At 38.9% G+C, this 20,239-nt stretch overlaps 1 protein-coding gene across 1 annotated transcript in view; it reads left to right on the top strand.

Annotated features, from left to right (window-relative positions):
* The window catches only part of slc25a36a (solute carrier family 25 member 36a), a 28,489-nt gene that overhangs the window by 1,801 nt on the left and 6,449 nt on the right, over positions 1–20,239 (top strand). Inside the window, exons 3-5 of the mRNA XM_053628302.1 lie at positions 3,244–3,408; positions 7,362–7,439; positions 14,829–14,929. Of these exons, the coding sequence (XP_053484277.1) occupies positions 3,244–3,408; positions 7,362–7,439; positions 14,829–14,929 (344 nt within the window). The remainder of the gene's footprint in view (positions 1–3,243; positions 3,409–7,361; positions 7,440–14,828; positions 14,930–20,239) is intronic.

Here is a 20,239-nt window from a genome sequence, read left to right as displayed (position 1 = left end):
ATAACAGTACTCCTTAAAGTGTTTTATTCTTAACACAAACAGCATGGAGATCTTTTTGACCTTCACCGCACATGCACAGCTTGTCAGGCGGCTATCGGAGTTTTCTAAGGACTCGCTGACCCTAAATTCAATAAACTATGCGAAACCCCTAAAGCTGAAATCTGTGATCTTTCAAGGATGCCACTGGCGAGAACAGGCTGCCCTTTTGGTTTGGTCTCTGAGGAGCAAGACTCAGGTCTCCCAAAAGCAATTTGCAAATATCACCATGAAAAGTCGCACAGACCCTGTAAAGGGTTCAATCTTTTGGTAATTCCCTTAAGGATTTAACTTACCTGATTTGTTAGGCAAGATAAACAATTTAAACGAAAACATTATTGCAGCTTGTACATCAGAAAGTCTCTTTTCACCTCCTTGTGTATACAACAAACCAAAAGGAAACAAATCCCTTTAACTGTTCTGTATGAAAACAGCGTTTCCGTAAGATCTCTTACACCGTCAGTTGTTATAAGCCAAAAGAGAGCTTGGCTGTGAGGAAAGTTGACACTCTGAGCATCAAATTGAACTAGCACGACAATCTTTCGTGCTGCTTAGTCAAAAATAGATTGTGTGGTTTAGTTGTGGTCAGCAACACAATGTTCATCAGTGTATTTTGTAGCAGTCGTGTAGGATAAAGTTAGGACCGTGCTAGGAGTGGCAGCAGAAGGAGCAACGTGTTTAGAACAGTAGCGGATTAAACACAGCCTAAGGGTTTTCAGGGCAGTCCAAGTCCACCACACAGGGAAATGGAGATCGTCGTAGTACGGTTTAGGGCGAAAGGAAGCAGGTTGTGACGTCCAAGCTAGATATTTGAGAACGTCCATCCTGACACAAAAGGAATGAGAACCCTTGGAGTAAGGAACTAGATTGGTGTAAATGAATAGGTTAACAGTGTGGTAACCATGTGATCATACACCACGACTAACCGTAACAACCCTATTGTTGGTGTGATAGGGTAGGGGAATGGTTCAAGTTTACTGGACTCCAGTCCTCCAGGAGGATTTTAGTCTCAACTCCTTCAAGAGTTGTATTAAAAATGTAACCTAATGCAAGTTGCAAACCGAGATGCACTCTTTGGCCACGTCTACATTCCTGTCACAGTAAATGGGTAACACACTGGAAATGATTTTGAGGTGAATGGTTAAGCTAAAAGTCAAATAAATGTTAATGCACGTGTCTCAGTGGCTGTAATTCTTCATTGTTTATCTTCCTGCAAGACGGAGTTTTCGAGCAAGATTGTTTGTTTCCGATTCATACGTGGTTATTTTCCTTCCCTTCGAGCACTGAATGGCGGACGCTTGGCTTTTCGCGTGCGCTCCTTTTAATGAAATCGTTTTCTCTAGAGGAGAAAGTGCAGTAAGTTGAGCTCTAACTTGCTCCTTGCAGACTTTTTTTATTTTTCTGCAGCTTTGTTTTGTACCCCCCACGCTTGTGTGTATACTTGTGTGTGTGTATCATGTTTCCACACACAGCCGTCAGCGAGCGAGCGAGTAAGCTCTAGCGTTGACATGCAGGAGGAAAGTAGGCCGAAGGTCACAGTAATGTGGGTCGGCCTATGAAAGGCGGAGCAAAATTGGTCTCGCTAAGAGGCACGGCACTTCACAGGCTGTTGTGCTGTTGTAATCACCACGCAAACTTTTCTCACTAGGTTCAAGATAGAACAGCATGCTGTTCATTTGTTATGTAAAAAAAATGTCAATAAACAAGCCTGTGTGTGAACTGATCATGACTAATATTTTGTTAAAGCACCTTCAGCTTGTGATCCAGCGCTCCGTCTTTTTGGGTAAGAATCTACCGACTTAGAACGTCTTGATTTGGTGATTTTTATCCCACTCGTCCTTGCAAAAATGCTTCGAATCGTGATGAGATCTCCTCTTCAAGTACTTCCATGGGTTTTTAATAAGATTTAGACCTGGGCTCTGACTGGGCCGTTCCTCTTCTTCTGAAGCCATTCCTTTATTGACTTGGCTTTGTGGTTTGGGTCGTTATTGTGGTGACCTTTTACGCCATCTTCAGCTGTCTAACAGAGACCTGCAGGTTGTGTGCCAAAAATAGATTTCTATTAATTGTGGACCTATCCGTGATTTCCTCTATCTTGACTAGACCCCAAGTACCAGCTGAAAAGAAGTAGCTCTATAGCATGACGCTGCCACCACCACGCTTCACTCTGGGTGCTAAGTTGTCTTGTTTCTGCGTCAAAACAAACTTTTTTAGAATTATGCCCAAAAAGTTCTACCTTATCTACCATGTGGGCTTATCAGACCACATGCAGGAAATGACCAGTACTTGACAGATAATCCTGCAGCTCCTTTAATGTCGTTGTAGGTCTCTTGGTAGCCTTTTCACATTGTGAAATATAGCTTTTTGATTATTTAAAAAAAAAAAAGTGGTCAAAGATTTACCCAAAATGAATTCTCAATCAATGACATACTCTGGAATTCTCAACTCTGATTGGTCAGAAGATGTTGATTTCCTAATTTTCTAGAACAGCAGCTCTGACAGTAGTTTTGGCCATAACTCAGATCACAGGTTTTGTATTAACGCTCTCCTAATAAGTTATCAGTATCTTGTGCTTGTACAGCAGATGTGTCACGCAATCTAATATTAATAATAATAATAATAAAATACTCCACTTCAGGCTTTACAAGGATTGTTTTTCAATCATAGTCGTGATTTATCCTTAGTTTTCCTGTTAAGGATGAGTTTTCTTTCCAGCGCCTAAAAATCTCATATTTTTAAGGAGGTCTGCGAGTATGAAATGTGCACTGAGGTTTGCTTGGGCCCCGCATTCAGTACACCTGTTTGTTGTAGCGCTGTTTTCGCCAACCTTTGTACCTGCACACGCCATGCATGTGTAGGCCATATAATCCTCGCCATGAACTTGATGCACCTGATTCATGACCTATTTCCTGAATGAAACAAGGCCATGACTATAATGTGCCTGCCCATTACTTGAGAAACGGGTACCAAGACATTTTGCCTACTTATACAACATATATATTTGTGTATTGACATCCAGTAGGAAATGCGTTATGGAAAAAAGCCTGCCGAAGTCTTGAAGTGGCTCTGACGGATTGTAGGTTAACGTTAACGCACTCATAGTGGTATTGTTTCTGTAGAGAATATGAACAGATTGAGCAACGTATAATGGAAGGAGTCGCCAGTGTCAGTCTGTTGAATTTCCACTCTTGTTATCTTTCTGTCCAGCTGTGGGGGCACAGTCGGCGCCATCTTGACGTGTCCACTGGAGGTTGTAAAGACGAGGCTGCAGTCTTCCTCGGTGACGCTCTACATCTCTGAGGTGCAGCTGAGCTCCGTGAACGGGGCCAGCGTCGCCCGTATGTCGCCTCCCGGACCCCTGCACTGCCTTAAGTAAGTAACGCATCCGAAACTTACGCACCACTTGGGCAACACCAACGAGCAAGTCATAGCCGCTCTTTCCTTTTCACAAAATGCACTATAAATTTAGTTTTCATTCTCAAAGCCTTTATTTCATTGCTCATCCATTGGTTGAACAATCAGAATGGTATAGCTTTTTAAAGAATTAAATGCTGACTTTGTGTCAGAAGTGGATGCAATTCATTAAATTCGTTACATTGCATTTCCCGTTCATCACTGTGTTGCAGACGTGCCACACTGAAATGCAAGCACTGTCCAATCACAGAGCTCTTCCCTCCAACCCAAATCCAGACTACAAATTCTTTAAATCTTTCACCAGAACAGTGAAATATAAATCTGTTAAATGTACCCATTAACCAAATATAAAACACAATAGTGAGCTTTTCCTCACAATGTTGCTTTTACACACAGAACAACCTGTACGTTTGAACACCCTAAAAACAGATGCGTTGTGACAGATGAGTTGTTTTTGTACCACACTGCTATACAGAGTAATTGGACAGGATGTTCTCCGTGCCCTTTGCCACTGTTCCCCGGCAGCTAAATGCCAGCCATAGCTGTGTCATAACTGCCATTGCCAGCAGGTGTCCAGCATAATAGGAGGCAAAGCATCAAAAGTACCATCCAAGGTGTCATCGCAGGTCTTATTTATTTATTTACATTTCTAAAAACCCATTCTATTTGCTACTAGCTATATACAGTATACGCCATCCCTTCCACCCAGAGAGCAAAGCCAACTTTGCTCTCTTGGACTCCCAGCCATGGCTGTGGCGATACTCGGATTCGCGCTCAGACACCATCCATCGCCAATTTAATATCCACAAGTATTAATGGCATGCAGTATTACCTGGGTTACCAGTCATGCCATGATAACCCATTTCTTCTGGATATCGTTTTACGCCAGAGCGAAATACAGACTGTTCATTAGTGACATGAAGAAAACGTACCACCCCGACAACTTTCATTGCATCGCTCAGCTTCTTTAGTGACGATCAGTCACCTAAATTTTTGTCAGAATTGAATGTAATTCTTGTTGCATTGCATTTCATTTTCATCACTACGTTGCAGCCGTGCCACACAGAAACTCAGTCACAGCCCTAATTCACAAGCTGGGACTGAAAACTACGCAAATTTATGCCTGTAGTTTTCTACGTGTTTTTTTTTTTTTTTTTTTTTTCTTCCCAAAATGAGCAATAGCCATTGGTCAAGGACTGAATGTTTTCATTCGCACTCCTACTCCGCTCTTTCTCTCTCGCTGGTAGGGGATTTCCGCGTTGGCAAACCGACATGCCGTTTTCAGCCTCTGCGAAGGAATGTAGAAATACCAAACCCATCGTATTACGGGGAAAAAAAGAAACGCAATAAAACGAAAAGTAGGTCATTGCATAATTCCTTACAGATGCATGTGAAGTTTCTGCGAGGCTCTTGATGCTCCACGAGCATGTCCGAGAAGCACCTGAAACAATGTTCTGAAACCCTTGAACATTCATCAATTATCAGTAGCTTATCAGAACCTTAAGAACAGCGGGAGGAAAGAATATACACTCCCTTTTATACATTGTTACTGGCTGCAAGTGTGTAAGACCTTCAGATGTTTCTGTTTGAGAAAGTGAAAGAGGACAAGGAGAACTGAGGAGTCATGTTATGGTTGGGTTATTCTACTGCTTTTTTAACCTTGCAGGGTTGGGCCTAGTGCCAGAGTCAGTGCTGGTGTGGTTCACCAGCAAACTCTTTTAGTATCCTTCAAACTGTGGTGGTGTTTGTTTTCTTCTTTCTTTAGAGGATAGTGCATCAAAATAGCAAAAACATTGGCATTATTTAGTCTACATTCCACACAGACATGACATAATTTCCCAACCTAGATTTAGTATGTCCAACTGGGAACACAATTAAATGTCCTATGCAGAATAATTAGGATGTGCTGGATCAAAAGCTTTTATATTCTGCTGAGTAAAGATGGTATAGCCATATTGTTAAATTTGCAGAGATAAATGCGATAAGTACAACTAGGACAGTTGTATATTGGCAATATTATTTTATTTATTTATTTATTTATTTATTTATTTAACCACATCCTTCATTGGCAGTCAGCAATTTTCACACCTAAAAAAAAAAAAAAAAAGCAAACCTTGAAGTAGAGATGCACCGATACAAAATTTCTCAGCCGATACCAATAACCAATTATTCAGAGTGATATCGGCCGATACCGATAGTTCTGCCTTTTATGCCTTCTTTTAAATTAATAATAATTAATTCCACAATTCTGAAAGAAATGCAAATAAAAACTTTATTCTCTTCAGTTCAGTAACTGGTGTCATAAACAGAAAACACTTTACTCAAATTGACATTAACACATGAACTCAATTCTGAAGATTAAAGTAAGATTTCTTAACTTATTGAATGTTATTAATTCATATTAACATTGACTGAATTCTGAAACACCTCCTGTTGGTCTCACATTCACTCACCACAAACAAAAGCATTTCTACTTCATCAGTGAACATCAAACTGGTAATATATAATATCAACTTTTTTATATATTAGCATTAACTGGACATGAAATATACTACTCTACAAATATGTTTTTCTGTGCAATATATACTTTTTTGTCAACTCATCTTCATTTAAATCTTTCATCATTGCACTGGCGCTTTAATTCAGCTTGAGCAGCGCGGAAAAAACAAAACAAATTAGACTTGACACGAAACTCCCGTTTTACTGCTGCAGTGTCCAGTGTAAACTTTGATCAGTGCAGAGATTACAGAGCTTACAAACTGCAGTTTTGCCATTGTTCCACACAAGAGACATCATCTTTACAGACAGCACGAATTTGATGTGTTTTCCCACCCTCTTTTGATTGACAGGATATAATCGGCCCTTATCATCAGATGTTTTTAAACTATCGGCCAGTGGCCGACAGTGTGAACAATTGCCTTTATCGGCCGATACCGATTATTGGCCGATACATCGGTGACTCTCTACCTTGAAGAGTTCTTTATAGGAGTCACCCATGTGTCTTATTATTATCATCATTATCGCTGTCATGCTGTTATAATAATCCTTATCATCATTTGTGGTCGTTCTTTAATGCCAAATTTTCCAATTGTGGAAGAAAATCAAGTTAATGCTGTTATTCCTATATTACTATGGACATAGGTGAGTTTACACGTAATGTAAAGGGGGTACAAAAATGCAGAGCAAGTGGGCTCATATGCTACAAGGTATTTTCACGGACAGCAGTCTCTGTTGTGGAAAAACATCCAGTGAGCGGTAGTTCCGCAGCCAGAAACGTCTTTTTCAGAGGTTCACTGGTTCAAGCTGACAGTAAGGCTAACTCCAAATAACCGTTCTTTACAGCTGTTATGAGCAGAAAAGCATCTCGGAACACACCCTATGTCAGACCTGGAGGCTGAAGAGCCTGTTTGGTTCTACTCCTGTCAGCCAGGAACATGAATCTGAAACTACAGTAGGCACACGTTCACCGAAACGGGACCAAAAGGAAAAAAAAAAGTATCACCTGGACTTTTTCCAATCTTCAAGGTCCATTTTAAATCTGAGTGTAAAAATTCCATTTCTGGTAAATGTGTCTGTCCATTCAAGTAGATATGAACCTGGTCTTATATGACTGAAAATAACTGATGGGTCGTGTAGCCAAGATGGCCGCTGAGTGGCCACACTTTACTAGGACATCGGTATGGATAATGATGAATCAAAATTGTTTTGGGTACGGAGAATTCTTTAAAATTCCATGCCTTGATTTACTGTATGTTGGAAGTAATGTGATCTATGGAAAAAATGGTGAATTTTTTTTTTCTTTTTTTTTAACCAGAATAATGTCAACATAAATGAATGAATAGTGTAGCATTGAACATGCCTTTGATTTCTAGCATCCATCAATGTTAACCTCCCTTTTTTTTTCTTCTTAGATTGATTTTGGAGAGAGAAGGTCCTCGTTCACTCTTTCGTGGCCTCGGACCTAACCTGGTGGGAGTGGCTCCGTCCAGGTACGACGTTTTTCTTATTAGATTTCTGTTCATTTGTATGCTGCTTTCTCTTTGCCTTTGATTAGTTACTGAGGAAATTAATCACAGGGATATAACAGTTAGCAGGACAGCAAAATGTCTGCTACAGTACAGATGCACACAAAATCCTGCACTTATTCTTAGCCAGTTGCTTTATTAGGCAATAGGCCTCCAGCCAGTAGCATTCAAATAGTACTGTGTTATCATGCCAGCATTAGCACACAATGCTCTATGTTGCTTGCTGTATTAATACGCTGAACTTTTTTTCTTTTGGTTTGTGATCCCTCGGTTATTTGGATCTCGCTGTTGCGTGTGTCTTTTTTTGCCAAAGTAGAATAAGATAATATTTATTGATGTGGTACTAAAGATGGATAAATATATATAATATATAAAATATGGATAATATGAAGATATTTATATAATATTATCTATCTATCTATCTGTAAGTGTATGTACATTGCCCTGCACTAATATTGGCGCCCTTGGTAAATATGAACAAAAAAAGGCTGTAAAATATTGTCTTTATTGTTTAACCTTTGATCTGTTGTTAAAAAAATTCACAAAAATGCTCTGCTGTCATGGATATCAAACAATTGTAAACACAACACAGGTTTATCCAAAAAAAAAAAAAAATTAAATATGTGTGCAACTATTATTGGCACCCTTTTAGTCAATACTTTGTGCTACCTCTCTTTGCCAAGATAACAGAGAGTCTTCTCCTATAATACATGATGGGGTTGGAGAATACATGGCAAGGGATCTCAGACCATTCCTCCGTACAGAATCTCCCCAGATCCTTCACATTTCAAGGTCCACGCTGGTGGACTCTCCTCTTCAGTTCATCCCACAGGTTTTCTGTGGATTTCAAGTCAGGGGAGTGGGATAGCCATGCTGCCATGGCTATATATATATATATATACAGTGAGGGAAAAAAGTATTTGATCCCCTGCTGATTTTGTACGTTTGCCCACTGACAAAGAAATGATCAGTCTATAATTTTAATGGTAGTTGTATTTGAACAGTGAGAGACAGAATAACAACAAAAAAATCCAGAAAAACGCATGTCAAAAATTTTATAAATTAATTTGCATTTTAATGAGGGAAAAAAGTATTTGACCCCCTCTCAATCAGAAAGATTTCTGGCTCCCAGGTGTCTTTTATACAGTTAACGAGCTGAGATTAGGAGCACACTCTTAAAGGGAGTGCTCCTAATATCAGTTTGTTACCTGTATAAAAGACACCTGTCCACAGAAGCAATCAATCAGTCATATTCCAAACTCTCCACCATGGCCAAGACCAAAGAGCTCTCCAAGGATGTCAGGGACAAGACTGTAGACCTACACAAGTCTGGAATGGGCTACAAGACCATTGCAAAGCAGCTTGGTGAGAAGGGGACAGTTGGTGCGATTATTCGCAAATGGAAGAAGCACAAAAGAACTGTCAATCTCCCTCGGCCTGGGGCTCCATGCAAGATCTCACCTCGTGGAGTTGCATTGATCATGAGAACAGTGAGGAATCAGCCCAGAACTACACGGGACGATCTTGTCAATGATCTCAAGGCAGCTGGGACCATAGTCACCAAGAAAACAATTGGTAACACTACGCCGTGAAGGACTGAAATCCTGCAGCGCGCGCAAGGTCCGCTGCTCAAGAAAACACATATACATGCCCGTCTGAAGTTTGCCAATGAACATCTGAATGATCCTGAGGACAACTGGGTGAAAGCGTTGAGGTCAGATGAGACCAAAATGGAGCTCTTTGGCATCAACTCAACTCGCCGTGTTTGGAGGAGGAGGAATGCTGCCTATGACCCCTGGAACACCATCCCCACCGTCAAACATGGAGGTGGAAACATTATGCTTTGGGGGTTTTTTTCTGCTAAGGGGACAGGACAACTTCACCGCATCAAAGGGACGATGGACGGGGGCCTTGTACCGTCAAATCTTGGGTGAAAACCTCCTTCCCTCAGACAGGGCATTGAAAATGGGTCGTGGATGGGTATTCCAGCATGACAATGACCCAAAACACATGGCCAAGGCAACAAAGGAGTGGCTCAAGAAGAAGCACATTAAGGTCCTGGAGTGACCTAGGCAGTCTTCAGACCTTAATCCCATAGAAAATCTGTGGAGAGAGCTGAAGGTTCGAGTTGCCAAACGTCAGCCTCGAAACCTTAATGATTTGGAGAAGATCTGCAAAGAGGAGTGGGACAAAATCCCTCCTGAGATGTGTGCAAACCTGGTGGCCAACTACAAGAAACGTCTGACCTCTGTGATTGCCAACAAGGGTTTTTAAACCAAGTACTAAGTCATGTTTTGCAGAGGGGTCAAATACTTATTTCCCTCATTAAAATGCAAATCAATTTATAACATTTTTGATGTGCGTTTTTCTGGATTTTTTTGTTGTTATTCTGTCTCTCACTGTTCAAATAAATCTACCATTAAAGTTATAGACTGATCATTTCTTTGTCAGTGGGTAAACATACAAAATCAGCAGGGGATCAAATACTTTTTTCCCTCACTGTATATATATATATATATATATATACACACATACACACACACACACACACACACACACACACACACACACACACCAGTCCTCTGGCAGAAAAACAGTCTTAAAACATTAAAGAGCCAGCGCCATATTTAACCATGGGCATGAGGTACTCTTCCATATGGCTACTTCTCTGTGTGTGCCAAAACCACCTCTGGTGTTTATTGCTAAAAGGCTCTATTTTAGTTTTATCTGATCATAGAACCCGATCCCATTTGAAGTTCCAGTAGTGTCTGGCAAACTGAAGACGGTTGAGTTTGTTTTTGGATGAGAGTAGAGGCTTTTTTTCTTGAATCCCTACCAAACAACTTGTGGTGATGTAGGTGACTTCGGATTGTAGTTTTGGAAACTTTCTGACCCCAATTTTTTGGCCACTCGACTCACCTCTTCACAGCGAGTTGAGACAACATAGACACGCTTCCAATTCCAGGTTGAGTCATAACATTTCCAATTGACTGGAACTTCTTAATTATTGCCCTGATGGTGGAAATGGGCATTTTCAATGCTTGTGCTATTTTCTTATAGCCACTTCCCATTTTTTGAAGCTCAACAACCTTCTGCTGCACTTCACAGCTATATTCCTTGGTCTTACCTATTGTTATGAATGACTAAGGGAATTTGGTCTATGTGTTGCCTCATATTTATACCCCTGTGAAACAGGACATTAGGGTTGAACAATTTCCTGTTCCTAGTCACCCAGGTGTACTAAAAATATAATAATATAATGTCAAATATCAATGCAGATATACTTTAAATATATTTGATATGAATTCATAGGGGTGCCAGTAATTGTTGCACACATATAATTACCAAAGAGATATATATATATATATATATATATATATATATATATATATATATATATATATATATATATATATATATATATATAGTGTGTGTGTTTATCAGAGTATGTTTGTCATTTTTAAAAAAAATCTAATCAAAAGGTTAAACAATAAAGACAATTTTTCACAGCCTTCTTTGCTAGTTAGTGGAGGGCACTATATGCAGTTAGCAAAACAAATTGTTTTGTTAATCGTCTTGTTGGAACTTGACCTTTTTCGGACCAATGCAAATTCAAAATTAACTTTATTAGCGCAAGTCGATTAATCAACTGGTGTTTTGCCTACAGCGGTTATTGTATAATGAATCTAACTGAGGCTATACCCCAGAGACTGAGATTAAATCTTTGTTTGTTCATTTATTGTAGACGAACGAGTCCACATTCTCAGGCCGTTATTGTGCATTTGTCTAGCAACCAGATATTGGAAAATTTGTATAAATTAAAAAAAAATATATCTTCTGCCTTTTGGTTTGTTGCTTTTCCTCACCACAGCGGGGATACATTATATATATGTATGTATGTACAGTATCTCACAAAAGCGAGTACACCCCTCACATTTTTGTAAATATTTGATTATATCTTTTCATGTGACAGCACTGAAGAAATGACACTTTGCTACAATGTAAAGTAGTGAGTGAACAGCTTGTGTAACAGTGTAAATTTGCTGTCCCCTCAAAATAACTCAACACACAGCCATTAATGTCTAAACCGCTGGCAACAAAAGTGAGTACACCCCTAAGTGAAAATGTCCAAATTGGGTCCAATTAGCCATTTTCCCTCCCTGGTGTCATGTGACTTGTTAGTATTACAAGGTCTCAGGTGTGAATGGGGAGCAGGTGTGTTAAATTTGGTGTCATCGCTCTCACACTCCCTCATACTGGTCACTGGAAGTTCAACATGGCACCTCATGGCAAAGAACTCTCTGAGAATCTGAAAAAAAAGAATTGTTGCTCTACATAAAGATGGCCTAGGCTATAAGAAGATTGCCAAGACCCTGACAGTGAGCTGCAGCACGGTGGCCAAGACCATACAGTGGTTTAACAGGACAGGTTCCACTCAGAACAGGCCTCGCCATGGTCGACCAAAGAAGTTGAGTGCACGTGCTCAGCGTCATATCCAGAGGTTGTCTTTGGGAAATAGACATATGAGAGCTGCCAGCATTACTGCAGAGGTTGAAGGGGTGGGGGGTCAGCCTGTCAGTGCTCAGACCATATGCCGCACACTGCATCAAATTGGTCTGCATGGCTGTCGTCCCAGAAGGAAGCCACTTCTAAAGATGATGCACAAGAAAGCCCGCAAACAGTTTGCTGAAGACAAGCAGACAAAGGACATGGATTACTGGAACCATGATCTGTGGTCTGATGAGACCCAGATAAACTTATTTGGTTCAGATGGTGTCAAGCATGTGTGGCGGCAACCAGGTGAGGAGTACAAAGGCAAGTATGTCTTGCCTACAGTCAAGCATGGTGGTGGGACTGTCATGGTCTGGGGCTGCATGAGTGCTGCCGGCACTGGGCAGCTACAGTTCATTGAGGGAACCATGAAAGCCAAGATGTACTGTGACATACTGAAGCAGAGCATGATCCCCTCCTTTTGGAGACTGGGCCGCAGAGCAGTATTCCAGCATGATAACGACCCCAAACACACCTCCAAGACAACCACTTCCTTGCTGTAGAAGCTGAGGGTGAAGGTGATGGACTAAACCCTATTGAGCATCTGTGGGGCATCCTCAAACGGAAGGTGGAGGAGCACAAGGTCTCTAACATGCACCAGCTCTTTGATGTCATCATGGAGGAGTGGAAGAGGACTCCAGTGGCAATCTGTGAAGCTCTGGTGAACTCCATGCCCAAGAGGGTTAAGGCAGTGCTGGAAAATAATGGTGGCCACACAAAATATTGCCACTTTGGGCCCAATTTGGACATTTTCACTTAGGGGTGTACTCACTTTTGTTGCCAGCGGTTTAGACATTAATGGCTGTGTGTTGAGTTATTTTGAGGGGACAGCAAATTTACACTGTTATACAAGCTGTACACTCACTACTTTACACTGTAGCAAAGTGTCATTTCTTCAGTGTTGTCACATGAAAAGATATAATCAAATATTTACAAAAATGTGAGGGGTGTACTCACTTTTGTGAGATACTGTATGTGTGTATATATATTTATATATGTTGGGGTTTTTTTGTCAGGGAAGACCATGTTCTTGTCCCACATACAGTATGTTTCTTGTTTTGCTAGTTCCTGTTGTTTGCACTAAAGGGAAGTAAAGAAGATTTGAAATCACTAACGTTCATTGCTTCATCATTTATTCATACCCACTCACACATTAGGCTGTGCCAGTAGACATATAATAAAACTTGATATACAGTTGCAATCAAAATTCAACCCCCATTGCAAATCAGGTTTATTGTCAAAATATACAGACTTTCAGCTGTTTGCAGTGAGCAAATAAAACAAAAGCGATTGAAATCTTTCAACACAACTAGTGCTTCAATTGGTTTCCCCAAATTCAACTGAAAATTCAACTTATAATGATTTCTCCAGTTTCACAATTATTCAACCACTTCATGGCAAGCATCTTTAGTACTTAGTAGAGCACCCTTTTGCTGTTACGAGATGTGTAGCCAGACACCAGCTTCTGGCAGCGTTCCTGAGGAATCTTAGTCCATTCCTCATGAGCAGTGGCCTCCAGTTCAGTCATATACTCTTTCGTTTTCCTTAGTCTATATTTAATGCACTTAAATAGTTAGCTATCCCACCGTGTGTCATTACATTATGCTAGCTAACAATTTTTACTCATCCAGTGGGCTAGCTGGTGTATCTTTTTTCCACAGTTACTGAAATACTCCATGACAGTGATGGTGTTTTTCGTGTCTTCGTTTCACTAGAGTATAATGCAGTTAAGTTTTCCTGCCTTGTAAGTGCATGGGCATATGTGCAGAAAATACAGTGACCTTAAACCAAGAGAATACGGTGATGTCTGATAAGTGCAGAACACAACAAACCAAAAATACAACAGCATATCAGAAACGCCACAGCAAACTCGGAAACCGATCAGCCAAGGGAATCAGCCAAACTCAACAGGAAGTCGGAAAATGCAACAGCAGAACCAAAAAACAACAGCAAATCAGAAACGTGAAAATATTATATGAGGTTACGTCTGTCTTTAGAGTGAGTAGTAATTCAGTTTCCTTTAGGTGGTTTCACGGTCATGTTTCCGAATTTGTCTTTGTGGGGTTTTTTTTTGTTTTTGTTTGTTTGTTTGTTTGTTTGTTTGTTTGTTTTTTTGCATCAAAAACCAAACAGCAAATTCAGAAACCCAACAGCAAATCAGAAACCGTAACAAAGAAAACACTGCAGTAAAACAAAAAATACAACAGCATACCCATAGTGCAAAATCAAAACCAAACACACAACTGTGAATCGGAAAACACAATTGAAAAAAATCTAAAAGCACAGCAACAAAATAAAAAACAGCAAAATATATATATTTTTAAAATGCAACAGCAAAATAAAAAAAATACAACAAATCAGAAAACCACAACAAGAAAAACAGAAAACACAACAGCAAAAATTTTTTTTTTTTTTTTAAACACGCAACAAAATTTAAAAATACAACATGTCAAAACCACAAGAGCAAATTCGGAAAAACCTCATCCTAGCAAAAAATGATTCTAGATTTTATATTGTCAGTGACTTTTTGAATAACCCAGTTTCCTTTGCCAGTTTTGCTGCCATGTTTCCAAAGGTGCTTTTGTGTTTTTGGCTGTTAATGTGTTTTGTACTTATGGTAAAATATACATTTGGGCCACACATCACCTTTTTAACTCCTCAACAAATCATATACACATTTAAAGATAACACTGATTGATGTAACAAAGTTGATACCCAAGTACAATTACACACGCCTGCTACATTCAATGCACTTGAATCTCAGTTGTGTTGAATCTTCATCGTCTGGCTCTTCCTCTACAGAGCGATCTACTTTGCAGCCTACTCAACGGCCAAAGAGAAGCTAAATGGCGTACTTGAGCCTGACTCCACGCAGGTGCACATGGTCTCCGCCGGCCTTGCAGGTAAGAATCACATGTGTGGTCCTAGTTTTAAGTTGCTTTTTTTTCCCCGTATTTTAGATGCTAAGTATTTGCACTGCTTGTTTGGTTTTGTGAGTGACATTTTGAACTAATATGGTAATGACCTCTTAGTAGTCACTTTGTATCTTGGGATTTAACCAGTGTTTGAAAACGGACATCTTTTAAAGTGTAGATTAGTAGCATAAATATTATGGATGTAGAGATCAGCTAGCATCTTTATTTAGTGTTTCAGTGAACAGGGAATAGTTAGTTTATGGAATATGGCCCATATTTTGGATAGATTTTTTTTTTTCCAAACATGATATTTGTTAGCACCTAGAATTTAGCCCGAAAGCACAATTGAAGACTTTTAGGATCAACACTTCATTTAAAATGTCAGCTTTACGTTGCACAGCTTGTGAAGCCAAATATTTATTTCCATCTCCAAATGGAAAGTGCTGATTGGTCAACTCAAAGAGCCAGCACTACCTTCATGAAACGTTATGATAGTATTTGTTTATAGTGTTTGTTTGGGGTGGGAATTAGCCTAATTAGCTAGTATTTATTTGGAAAGCTTATACACAACATAAGCTTTTGCTAATAAAATAAACAAAGCAAACAAATTAGTTAAATATGAAGCAGAAATGAAGTGCTAGTATTTATTTACTTTATGTCTAGGATATTTATCAGAAATCTTTACTTTAATGTAGTCTGCTGCTACATAGAGTGGTGCTTGAAAGTGTGCTAGAATTTTCTAGATATCTGCATAAATATGACCTAAAACAACATCAGAAGTCCTCAAAGTAGATAAAGAGATCCCAATTAAGCAAAAGAGACAAAAATATTATACTAGGTCATTTATTTATTGAGGAAAATGGTCCAATATTACATATCTGTGAATGGCGAAAGTATGTGAACCTCTAGGATTAGCAGTTTAATTTGAAGGTGAAATTAGAGTCAGGTGATTTCAATCAATGGGGTGACAATCAGGTGTAAGTGAGTGCCCTGTTTTATTTAAAGAACAGGGATCTATCAAAATCTTTACATCACATGTTTCATGTGTATCATGGCATGAACAAGATTTTCAAAAGATAGAGAATTTTGAGGACCTCAGAGAAAGCGCTGCTGTTGCTCATCAGGATGGAAAAGGTTGTAAAACCATCTTTAAAGAGTTTGGACTCCACCAATCCACAGTCAGACAGATTGTGTACAAATGGAGGAAAATCAAGACCATTGTTAGTCTCCCCAGGAGTGGAGACCAAGAAAGATTACTCCAAGAGTAAGATGTGTAGTAGTTTGCGAGGTCACAAAGGAACTTGGGGTAACTTCTAAGCGACTAAAGGCCTCTCTCACATTGGCTAATGTTAACGTCCATGAGTTCACCATCTGAACAACAGTGGTGTGCATGGCAAGGTTGCAAGGAGAAAACTACTGCTCTCCAAAACGAACAATGCTGGCCATCTGCAGTTTGCTGAAATTCACGTGAATAAGCCAGAAGGCTATTGGAAAAATGTATTGTTGAGTGATGAGACCAAAATAGAATTTCTGGTTTAAATAAGAATCGTTATGTTTAGAGAAAGGAAAACACGCCATTCCAGCATAATAGCCGTATCCCATCTGTGAAACATGGTGGTGGTAGTATCATGGGTTGTGCCTGTTTTCCTGCATCTGGGCCAAAATGATTTGCCATCATTAATAGAACAATGAATTCTGAATTATACCAGCAAATTGCAAAGGAAAATATCAGGACATATTTTCATGATCTGAATCTTTAGAGAAATTGGGATATGCAGCAAGATAATGACCCTAAGCACACATTTCATTCTGCCAATGAATGGTTGAAGAAGAATAAAGTTAATGTTTTGCAATGTCAATGGCCAATTCCTGACCTTAATCCAGTAGAAATGTTGTGGAAGGACCTGAAGCAAGCAGTTCGTGTGAGGAAACCCACCAACATCCCAAAGTTGAAGCTGTTCTGTACTGAGGAACGGGCTAAAATTCCTCCAAGTCGATGTGCAGGACTGATCAACAGTTACCGCAAACGTTTAGTTGCAGTTATTGCTGCACAGGGGGTCACACCAGATACTAAAAGCAAAGGTTCACATAATTTTGCCACTCACAGATATGTAACATTTGGATCATTTTCCTCAAGAAATAAATGACCAAGTATAATATTTTTATCCTGTCTGTTTAATTGGGTTCTCTTTATCTACTTTTAGGACGTGTGTGAAAATCTGATGGTTTTAAGTCATATTTGTGCACAAATATAGAATATTCTACACAAATTTTCAAGCACCACTGTACATGCCACTTTTTGCTAATAAACAGTGTGGCCAAAAGAAAAGGAAAAAAAAACCTAAATGTTCAAAATAATCAGGTCCTCAAAGTTTAGGTTGTGCTTTCCTTTCCTACTTTTTTTGTTTTCTTCTTCTACCTTTTGAGGGCTGGAGGACAAAAATCATTACATACCAGTGTGCTACTAAACAGTCTGGCTTCACACGCTGTCTGTGCTGTGTGTAGTAGCGGCCGCTAGCAGGGCGCTACGCTAACATGTAGGTTGCCATGCGCGGTGGGCAGCGGTCCTCGCGGGCGATGCGGGCGGAATCGGGACGCCTCAGGTAGTCACTTCTCATCTCACTGGTATGATCATGATTCTCCTAATGATGATGATGATGATAATGATGATAGTTATATCATTGATGTAGCCACTCTAGTAGGCTTGAAGCTGTGTTTTTTTATTTTCTTTTAATCTCTTTGTGATTGTACGGTCTTAATAAGCCTGTAAGCCATGAAGGGGGGAAAACATCTTCTTGAATATAGTCAGCAAATGCTAACCTTGTTGTTATACATTATATTGGCTAAGAATTGTTTAAGTATTAGTAGTAGTAGCCTGGACCTACACATATAGATCTATAAATATCTAGTATGTGTGGTATTTTTATGTGACAGAATAGAATTTGTTTGCTAAACCTTTAGAGAAAAAAAACATAACTATGCTTTGTAAAGAGAATACTATTGAAGAGCAAGCAGACTAGCTAGGTCCTGAGTACTAGCTAGCAAGTTACATATCATTATCTAGCCTGACTTAAGCATACCATCTGACTTCTGGGGCAGAAATTGGTATTATATTTTGTACATTTATGGTTACCTTAAAAGTTATGGAACGTCCTCAAAACAAGTTAGTTCCTGTTATTATTTACATTATAACTGTTATAAACAGTCATTCTATCACAACTTTTTCCTCTCTCTCGTAACTACTCTCCTGACGTTTATACCTCTGACCAGTTACGAAGCGCTGACACTGGAGACTCCTTCCAAAAATGCTAAGTGAACATTTTATGTTAAAAAAAAAAAAGGCAAGCTTCACCATATCAACAATTACATGTAGAAATTATGTATTAGAACGAACGCAATAGTATAAACCATTATTAATAGGCATTAAAATGCGTTATTAATATAAAGATTAGTAAACACCTACACACTGATCAGAATCGAGAATTGGGACAATGTTATAGTATAAATATTAATATTGTATAAGCTGCCCTGCCAACCGAGAAATGAGGAATGTTGGTCTGTTAATTCGGCTAGACGGATTGTGATCATAGCTTATGCAAGCTCTTTACAGAATCTACACAACAAATGAAATGAAATGTGATGTAACTTTTTTTATGTTTATGGGCAAACATAAAGAGGCCTCACTGAATGTAGTTTATCTTGTTTGAAACTTTCCAGATTAAAGCATTCACTCGTTAACAAAACTGAGCTCCGATCAGATCAGAACACTCACCGTGTGTGTGTGTGTGTGTGTGTGTGTGTGTGTGAGAGAGTGTGTGTGAGAATCTATCCCATGTTTCCAGAGGAAATGTAGGTCACACTATTTCTGCGGGAATACAAAGTATGTTACCTTATACCTTATGTTAGATGGCGTGTCCAGCATATAATACCTGTGAATGAGTTGTTGCTATAGAAACAATAATGTATTCGAACGAGCGCATTAATGTAAAAAGTGTTACAGACCAAAAAGCAGGGTTGTAGTATAAATCACAATGTTGTACTGTATAGCAAACTTAATTCTTCTGAATCACACAAATTTTGGGGGTATTTTAACATACATTTTCATTTAAAGGTATTGGAGAGTAAGGTGATTAACACTAGCTATAAAGTTACACGTGCTGCCTGACCGCTAAATTTAACCACTGGAACAACTTCTGGCAATCCATGACTCATAGTCATAACAGTAAAGAAAATACAAACTACTAGAGTGATTGATTATGGTTTTAAATATAGCTTATTGCTCAGCTGGAGAGTAATTTATGTCCAGACTATTTATATAACACAAATTTAAAAACTTATAAGAAAAAAATACTATATTTTATTCTACACTACAGTTGTGGTGTTGTGGGGTTTTTTTGTTTTTGTTTTTTCTTCAGATTTCCAGGCCAAAAGGATGTAGATAGCTTTAAAACTAGGATTTAAAAGTAATCAGTTAATCAGCCTATGCGCAATAATGGAGCACATAAATAATTGTAGGTTATGGGGCAGGAGATAAGATAACTGGTCTGATGCTTTCAATTTTCCAAGTAAATAAAAATAAGGCTTGAGTAGTAGAGGAATCTCTGGAAATAATCAAACAAAAATCAGCTGCTTCTTTTTCAGAATGAGGGTTTTTTTTTTTTTTTTTTTTTTTTTTTTTTTTTTTTTTTTTTTTTTTTTTTTTACTTGGAGTATAGGACAGTGGTCCGCAAGTTTTTATTTTGTTTTGTTTGTTTGTTTTTTTAAAGCCAGGGACCCTATTAACTACAAAATAAATTCCACCCCCTCCCTCAGTTTAGAATTTCATGACCATTATTAAAATTTGTCAAATAATCTTTTACAGCTTTATATTCCTATACCTAGCTTTCTATTCCTTTTCCTATATAACTATATATACCCTATATATGTTCCTTATAATATTCCACCAACACATTAGGGCTGATTTTACTTTGGTGCTTGGACCACTAAATGTAATAAATTTGATAATGTGGGTTGTGATTTCCACCGCTCTAATAATTTGTTTGTTTGTTTGTTTTTATCATGGCCCCCTGGGGGTCCTGGTAGCCCACTTTGAGAACCATAGGTATAAGACAAGGTTTTTTTGTTGTTTTTTTGTTTTTGTTTATTTACACTGATCAGTCATAACAATAAAATCAGTGACTGGTGAAGTGAATAACATTTGATTATCTTGTTACCATGATACATGTCAAGGGGTGGGATATATTAGGCAGCAAGTGAACAGTCAGTTCTTGAAGTTGATGTGTTGAAAGCAGGAAAAAT

This window comes from Ictalurus furcatus, chromosome 7 (assembly GCF_023375685.1).
Source record: "Ictalurus furcatus strain D&B chromosome 7, Billie_1.0, whole genome shotgun sequence".
Taxonomy (NCBI): domain Eukaryota; kingdom Metazoa; phylum Chordata; class Actinopteri; order Siluriformes; family Ictaluridae; genus Ictalurus; species Ictalurus furcatus.
This window is presented reverse-complemented; position numbering and strand designations above follow the sequence as displayed.